General features: G+C 41.2%; 2 protein-coding genes across 3 annotated transcripts in view; one reads left to right on the top strand and one right to left on the bottom strand.

Annotated features, from left to right (window-relative positions):
• The window catches only part of ptpn23a (protein tyrosine phosphatase, non-receptor type 23, a), a 164,720-nt gene that overhangs the window by 84,629 nt on the left and 71,238 nt on the right, over positions 1 to 8,853 (bottom strand). The window lies entirely within an intron of this gene.
• Positions 2,011 to 8,288, top strand: elp6 (elongator acetyltransferase complex subunit 6). 2 transcript variants are annotated; one of them, XM_080426731.1, is made up of 7 exons: positions 2,011 to 2,264; positions 2,671 to 2,749; positions 2,958 to 3,028; positions 3,178 to 3,302; positions 3,733 to 3,781; positions 6,313 to 6,474; positions 6,670 to 8,288. In XM_080426731.1, the coding sequence occupies exons 1-7, from the start codon at positions 2,211 to 2,213 to the stop codon at positions 6,793 to 6,795; spliced, it is 666 nt and encodes a 221-aa protein (XP_080282857.1). In that variant the 5' UTR covers positions 2,011 to 2,210; the 3' UTR covers positions 6,796 to 8,288. The 2 variants fall into 2 exon arrangements, with proteins under 2 accessions (XP_080282857.1, XP_080282856.1); XM_080426730.1 differs by having other exon boundaries at positions 3,733 to 3,940.

Genomic DNA, 8,853 nt, shown 5'->3' with positions numbered 1-8,853 from the left:
GGATGGCTGAGATAATAATGATAATGTTGATAACAGTTTGAGTTTGCCTTATAGTTTCATTACATTTCTGATGACGCCCCTAATAATCTCACCTGGGATTCATGTGTGTCTACTGTGCCCAAAAAAACATACTTTTTTGTGTTTATTTGCATCCACGTGTGTATGCCTGTCTGACGCTACATAGTTTTTGTATGTGTGTCTGTATGACAGTGTGTGTGTACATAACGGTTAACCTATTATTCTTGCAGGGAAAGTTGACCTTCAACTGGGAGCTTCCGCTACTTACCCAACAATGACAAGCTGATCAGCTTGTCATTGTTGGGTAGGTAGGCCTCTTAAAAATCTTTTTGCACACCTGCCCAAGACCCCTGTTCTCTAGCGGCCCCATGCCAAGCCGCTGAATGACCTCAAACTCAGGGGCTTAAAATGCGGTGAGAGGATGACATGTACTGTACCCGCCCTCTCAACCTTGCCCTGTGTGTGCAGCTCTCTACCTGCCTTCTTCTTCACTGAGGGCTGTGAGGGGCTCTGGTCAAGGCTGTGGACTGGCAACCCCTGTACCTCATGAGAACTCTGGAGAGCCTAAAATATCAGCTCTTATCTAATGCTCAAATGTGATTTTGACATTATTTAGACACAGAGAACAGAACCAGGTGGAAACTGATGATCGATGATCGATGAGAAGACACTAGACTACATTTCTCAAGAGAAAAATCTAACCGACGACCTTAACTGATGACTGGAGACTGCTGTGTAAATTCAAGGCACAGTTTGTCATCATAAACTCAGCGTCCATTGAGTAGGCTACCGACCGTGATCAGGGTCAGTCAGATGTGTACATGAAGGGTGGGAACCAAAACATTGTGGGCACTTAGTAAATCTGGGCAACAAAACAGAGTGAGCACCTGAGAAGTCTGGGCACCAAAACAGAGTGGGTACCAAGGATACTGGGCACTGTACAGTGTGTCAGTGGTGGAAGAAGTACTCACATTTTGTACTTAAGTAAAGGTCCAATGCCACACTGTAGAAATACTAATAAAACTCTGGTATTCAAAATTTACTTGAGTAAAAGTACAATAAGTACTGAAAGTAAAAGTAGCCATTTTGCAGAATGTCCTCTTTTGCAAGTTTCCAAATGTATAAAAATAGCATATCTACAAGCTCACAACGCCGACACGTTGTGAGCTTTATGGATAGATAGATATTATTATTTTCAAATAGCCTATGCATAGGGCTGGAGTGGTTAATGCATGTTTTGTAAAAATAATAATTCAAAGTATAACTGTAACTAAGGTTGTCAAATAGTTGTAGTGGAGTAAAAGTACATTTTTTGACTCTAAGATGTAGTGGAGTAAAAGTAAAAGTATTGGAAATTGGAAATACTCCAGTAAAGTAAAAAATACCAAAGTACTTGAGTAAATGTACTTAGTTACTTTCCACCACTGTCTTTTTTGGAATAATATTGTGTCAGAGGCTGAAGAAGAAGTGCCCTGCCTGCCCAGCAGTCTTCCTCCCCAAAATCACCTTCAAGTGCCCATGTGATCAGTTTCGCAACAAATGTGCCCAGTCTTCTTCCCCCAGTTAAGAGACAAAAAACACACGCACGCACACACACACACACACACACACGCACGCACGCACGCACGCACGCACGCACGTACACACACACACACACACACACACACACACACACACACACACACACACACACACACACACACACACACACACAAGACAGACAGACAGACACTGTGACAGACAGACAGACAGACAGACAGACAGACAGACAGACAGACAGACAGACAGACAGACAGACAGACAGACAGACAGACAGACAGACAGACACACACACACACACACACACACACACACACACACACACACACACACACACACACACACACACACACACACACACACACACACACACAGACAGACACACACGGTGAAATACTGGCCAGTAGGTGGCGACTGTCAAATGTAACAGGAAGGAAAAACTAACGACGAAGAAGAAGAAGAAGCTCTCATGCAGATGTCATCAAGCAGATATTGCTATATTTGCTAAAGCTAATAAAGCTAAGTGAAATGAATTGACATTTTAACCTGTTAAACCCCTGCGTTCCAAGACATCGAGAGGAAATAACATTCTCTGGCATCTGTTCTTCAGAGTGAATGTGTTCTCATACACACGGTAATGGTAACGATCAGCTATGTTTACAGAGCTCAACAGTATTCTCAACACGAGTCCCGAGAACTTCAAACAGGTGATGATTTAGCTTTTCATGGACTGCATCTTGTTTTGGTGTTGTTTTCTTCTAGGCGACTTTTGTTCTGGTATTGTTTTGCACTATCCACTTGCTGTGTGCACTAGAATGCCTGTGATGTTACATACATTTCATGGAATACATGACATGTATGTAATATCACAGCTATGTGCACTAGACTATCAATAGATGTATGTTATCGATTTTGACATTTGCATTTAGATACGAAAGTAAAAGTCAGACAGCTATCTAAAAGTACATCTATGATAGTCTTGATCCAATGGCTAAGTCATTATAGAAAATGTATTCAGTAACGTCAGTTGCATTATAATAATGTAACTAAAGGTTACTGTATAAATTGTAAAGAACCACACTTACAGTGACTTTGATTAACATTTCCATACAGGGGGAATTTATCTTGGTGTCTGATAGACAGACTGATGCCTCCTTTCTCATTCATCACTTCCTCTCCTTTTATCTGAGAGGTGAGTTTGTATTCTGCAGTGTATTGCCGCACAATGTATTGTGTGTCTGTCTGTCTATGTATTGTGTATTTATGTGTTGTGATTTTTTTGGTGTGCTGATGGCTGCTTGGTGCAAAATGAATTTCCGCAAGGACAAATAAGCATCTATCTATCAAGAGAAATAAATCATGCAGGTTTTAACCACAGATGTCTGACTTTTGTATTTCAGCGGGCTGCAAAGTATGTTTTCTTGGTCTTGTTCAATCCTTCAGTCACTACAGTGCAGTCAGTCAGAGACTGGTGAGTGTACTTTGCTTTACCTTCTGTGGTTTGATGGCACAAGTGGTGTATAGCTTCACTATATAGATTCAGAAAGGAAAGACTAATTTATCATTCCTGTAGTCAAATTAATATTATGCCTGCTGAATGTCTCAATGCTGTGTTGCCAGGGTGTGAGTCTGCCCCAAGCAAAGGAAAAGGGGCAGCTGATATTTCTCGAGGGTCTAACAGAATCACTTGGTGTTTTGGTTCATGAAGATTCCAACACAGCAAGTCAAGTTGTGGACTTTCTAAGGTACCATCAATAGACAGCTTTTTCCCCCCTATGGTTTGTTTTGAAGTAAGCTGGACCCTGTTTTTTATAAACCGTACTCCCTGCAAAATATTTGTACTTTATGTACAAAAAAGTACTTACAGTACTTACAATGCGTTGTGTCATACAGCATACATGGTGCACAGTGCATGCACAATGATAGGTGTTGTAACTAGATGCACTAGCCATGATAGTAGAAATGTACCATTGTTGAATGAAGATTATGGGTCACTTACTGTTATTGGAGGTGGTTCCGTTTCATGATGTCTTGCACATAGCAGTGTGAGCAATGGTCTACTTTTGAGGTGACAGACATACATAAGGGTGAATATTTGTAGACATAAATTACAAATAAACCCTGTTCTACGGCTTGTCATGTTCTCATCTGGCCTCATTCCTTCTCTCTGCTCAGGAATCCAGATGTTGGACTGCGGGGTCTATATGAGTTTGTCCGAAGTAGTGTGAGTGGTTCTGCAGGTGGGGAAGGTGGGGTCGAGGGATGGGGACCCCCAGTACTCCTGGTGGATGACATAAGTGTTCTTATGAGCCTGGGGCTGAGCGTTGGTGCCATGCTGGATTTCAGCCACTACTGTCGGGCTTTGGTCTGCTCCCAGCTACAGGTTGGCTTCTTCTTTTAATGCCCTTTTTCCCTTTCTCATTCACTCACTTTTTCCTTTCATTCCTTCCATGCTTAATGGCACTTTTTACAAAAAAACGGGGTTAATCACAAATTGCTTTATGGAGTAAAAAAGGACACAAAATACACATTTACAATTGAGCAAAACAGGAGTTCTCAAAGAACAGTCCACAGGTGAATAGCAGCCTGTGAAAACATTGTGTGTGGCCCACATTAAGTCTGCATAAAAATAAATATACAAATTACTAAATTTGTATTAATACTGTACTTTCCCTTTAACTACTTGAACCCATAGAAACGTTGTTGTACGTCAAATAGCCAATCAACAAGCTCACAATGCGTTGTGCTATGCACAGTGAGCTTGTAGATGTAGTCAAAATCCAGTGACTCTGTAACACATGCCTTAGCTACATCATGACAATTTGCCAAGTGCATTTAACCACATATGCCCTGTTTTATACTTGCAACACTTTGTGAGCTTGTAGATCTGCTTTTTACACACACACACACACACACACACACTTGACACATTTTGGCTACAGTACGGTGTAATGACATGCCCAAAATTGGAACGCCAGGATTAAAGTGGTAAACCTTTTCAGTGAAAGTAAGTGTAACAAAGTGTAGAAGCGTATAAAGACTGCTTTATGAAAGTGGCCCTCCATCCATTGCAGGCTCCTCAAATGGACCCTTCGCTAAGCCCCACCCACTCCACTCTGTGACTGGTGGTGCGAGTTAGTCACACCCAGGCCTGGCAAGCTCTGCTTCTCACCTATTGACTTGCATGTTGAATGACGGCTTTTCCCCTTAAAAATAATCGATCATGTCAGCAGCAAGAGCTTCAAAATCTCTTCTAAATCTAGTCAACAAGGCCTGCAGTAGGCTATGCACTGGAAAAATGTGCATGACATTATTTCAATAAACTAAAAACACGTAAATGTTAGAGGGAGTAATAGCCATGGATACACGACGGTCGTCTGTCTCGACCGTCATGGATGAACTTCAACCTGGTGTTTGCACTTTCTCCTTTTACGGCCCGCACATCTACAGAAATGTTCATATTTCAAATATAACGCGCTTATCCCATGGCCACGGATGTTACATTTATGTACGGGCTCTCAAAAGTACCCGTATCATCCGTATTGTTCAATAAAAAGTATTTTAATCTGATCGGTGGCCATTTTCTTCATTATGTTTTCAACTGCGCGACCCTATCGGTTGGTAGGTGTACTGCACTCTGATACATTATAACTCTATGAGAAAATGGCCACCGATCGGATTAATTGTATTTGCATAATTGTAACATCCGTGGCCATAGGGTAAGCACTTTATATTTGAAATCTGAACGTTTATATAGATGTACCGTAAATAGAGAAAGTGCAAACACCAGGTTGAAGTTGATCCATGACTGTAACAGGAGTTTTCATGTACCGCAGGGTAAGACTACAGTAGCAGTTAATAAATAGACGAACAAATGAATGAATATACTTTAACGTGCGGAATCCGAAACAGGCAGCGCTGTGATTCAGAATTTTGTTACGATTACGGTGATTAGTATTATTGACACCACCTGGGCGAGAGTTGTGTAACTTTCCCGACGTTAAGCTGTGTATTGTGTTCAACAACACAGCCATGCAGCCTTCCAGTTTAAGGGCAGATTTCAGCTTGGGAAAAGAACCGTCCAACGGTTTTGGGTACGTGGAATCTGTTGCTGGTTCATAGTCACCATTGCGTTATTATCGTGGTATTCCTATTCGTGCTATTATTGTTGCAAATGATTGTGTGTGTGCGGGCGAAATAACATTGACAGCTATGACAGGTGACGGAAGCTTGCCAGACCTATGCCAGGCTAACGACGGTTGCTAAGCTGGCATTGGACAATCGCTTTTGGGGTGGGGTTTAGCGAAGGGTCCATTGGACCTCATTCACTAAAGCTTTGAGATCCCCTGGATTAAAATATTCAATGAAATGTGTGCAGCTAATATTTAGTTTCAAAATACTTCATTAAACAGAATGAAATTGAGTTTGATCTGACAGACCTTTCGCTTTTTAGTGGAAGTCGTAACACTGGAAGATAAAATTCTTCCATTTTTTTGTGATATATTTTTGGTCTTTTTCTGCCTTTATTGATAGTAGATGGACAGGAAATGGGGAGTGACACGCAGCAAAGGTTGTCGGGATCGGGATTTGAACCTGCATTGCAGGTTCAAGGCCTTGCGGTCTGGGCCAGAAGATACAATTCTAATTCTTGCCTTTCCCATATTTTAGTTTATTGCAAAAGCCTAAGTCACATGTAAAGTTATATAAAATAAGTTTAATACTTACAGTATAACCGTACCTTGACCCTCACTGCAGGGAAACATGGTGATGTTAGTGCGCTGTGACGGGGAGGAAGAAGATGATGAAACTGATGAAGAGGGTTCAGAGAGGCTGCTAAAAGGCCTGACCCACCAGTGTAGTCTTACACTCCAAGTACAGGGTCTCCCCACTGGCTTCTGCAGGGACATCCATGGACAGGTTTGTGTTTAGATACAACTGCATGTGTGTGTGTGTGTGTGTGTGTGTGTGTGCTGTGTGTATATATATGTGCTTGTGTGTACTGTACATGTGCTTGTGTGTACTGCATTGAATCTGGTTAGTTGAATGTAGTTGAAAATGTATTGGAAAATTAAATTCTTCCATAAAACTGTGTTTGTGATGGTTGGCCTTTAGGTGGAGGTATGTTGGCGAAGAAGACAAGGTGATGGACAACAGACTCAGAAGAAACTATTTCAGTACAAAGTCCATGATAAGGGTGCATCTTTCTTTGCCCGTGGAACATCAAGTGCAGTTCTTTAATCCAGGTTGTCCACTTCTTGGTTGAACTTTTCTTAGTGTTCAGTCCTTTTCTGGACCCCAGCGGGAAACGATGCTAACTTTGTTTTTCCACTGGCTAGTGGCTGAGGCAACCATCTAGTGCACCTGCTGCTTCACTGTTTTTCAGACTTTCTTACGACATGGCTCTGACAGAGGTAGCCGTCTATAACAGGGTCTTTGTATCCGACGATTTACCATTTTCCAACAGACTTGGTAAACGGCCACGCCCCACGGCCCCAGGTGATTTTCATTGGATAGGCCTTCGTGGTGAAAGTGCTGCCCACCCCATACGAGCAGCTCGTCTTGTCAACCTATCCTAAGCTACGGTAGTTATGTTGAATGTCAAGGTTTCTGAACCAAAAAGGAAACAAATCCTTAACCTAATATTTGTTGGAAAATACTAACCCTAACCTCACATTAACCTAACATTTGTTGGACTATTTGGATGTGCTTTTGAGTCAGAATTAGGAGACCCGCTGTGGGGTTTCAAACCGTGATCTTGGGAACACCTTTGTGCCAAACTGTCTATATAAGGAAGTGCTAATCGGGCTGAAACCTTGCCCAAATATGGTCATAGATGACTGGCATCATGGACTGGCCACATGAAATCCAATATCCACATGAAGCTACCCCATTATTGGACCCAGCCTTGTTTTAGTATAATAATTACATTCAGTTGATGATTTCTTGGCTGCCAACAAATCAACCCAACCAAGTTAAAAGCCACAACCAAAATTTACCCTGGACTACAGACTGTATGGAACACCTAACTACAGGGGTAGGGAACCATGTCTGCCCCCAAATAACGTGTCTGCTGAAGGTGGAAATATGAATCTTGTGCAGTGCTGAAGAGTTAATATTCTGTTACCTGGATAATTCAGCTTTTGGGTACTGACCAAACACTCAGAATTTGCTTGCTTGCTTATGATTATCAGTTAATTGTTTATCAATTAGTTCAGATTATTAACAATTTATTCAACTGTGTTCACAAGATGGGCTCATACCCAGAAGAACACACACACACACACACACACACACACACACACGTCAGCACACACGTCAGCAGAATGACATTTTTACAATTCTTTTGCCATTTCAACTCTAACCTTTAAGCCAAAAATAGCCAATCTACAAGCCTACAACACGTCACACTGCACCGTGTTGAGCTTGTAGATCGGCTATATTTGTTACGGTAATAATAAATCCGGTATTACCCAAACCCTGACGCCTAAACCTAACCCCTGAATGTCCATTTCTAACCCCAACCTCTTTTCCTAATTGTGAAACTAACTAATGAAAGCATTTCTCTTCTGAGGACCAGGAACATTTTCCTCACAATGTCTATTTCTCAAATTCTACTGGTAGACTTGTTGGAACATTTGGCCCTCACAAGTACACGCAGTGAGATCGGTTTATTGTATGTTTCAGATTTGTTACACAGTCTGAGAGTTGAGTTAATAAATGTGTTACACAATCTTGAGAGTTGAGTTATTCTGTTACTTTGTATAAATCAGCATTTGGGTATGAACCAAACACCATGGTAAATCAACAGACCTCATATTGGTGACAGCACTTCTGTTATTTCTTAAAGCACTGATTGCAAATTAAATTTAAAAAATGTCACTTGGGAAATAAAGATGTTCACTTCAAATGTTATAGTGGGAAACGCAATCGATTAAAAACAATAACATATAATCTGTATAGTTGATTTGCAGGTGTCATATCCAGGGGTCACATGAGCTTTTGAATACTTTATTAACAGTTTACAAATAGTACAGTGGTACGATTATACAATGATGCTAAAAGGATAACACAAAAAGCCCTAAGGGCTTGTTTCATTGTCCTGGGTATTCAATTCATCAAGACATATGATGCCATACAAGAAATCATCAACACTATAATAGCAATATGAATGGAAGCATGATGAAAGTAGTACATAAGCTTAAAAAACGCATGCAAGGTGGAATTAGATCCACATTCCATAGCAGAAGGTGGCGGCAAAGTACTATAACGTTGGCTTACATAATTGGCTTGCATAAA

The sequence above is a fragment of the Gymnoscopelus braueri genome (genome assembly GCF_963280865.1).
Source record: "Gymnoscopelus braueri genome assembly, chromosome: 4".
NCBI classification, from domain to species: Eukaryota; Metazoa; Chordata; class Actinopteri; order Myctophiformes; family Myctophidae; genus Gymnoscopelus; species Gymnoscopelus braueri.
The sequence above is the reverse complement of the archived record's forward strand: the minus strand, read 5'-3'. Positions and strand labels throughout refer to the sequence as shown.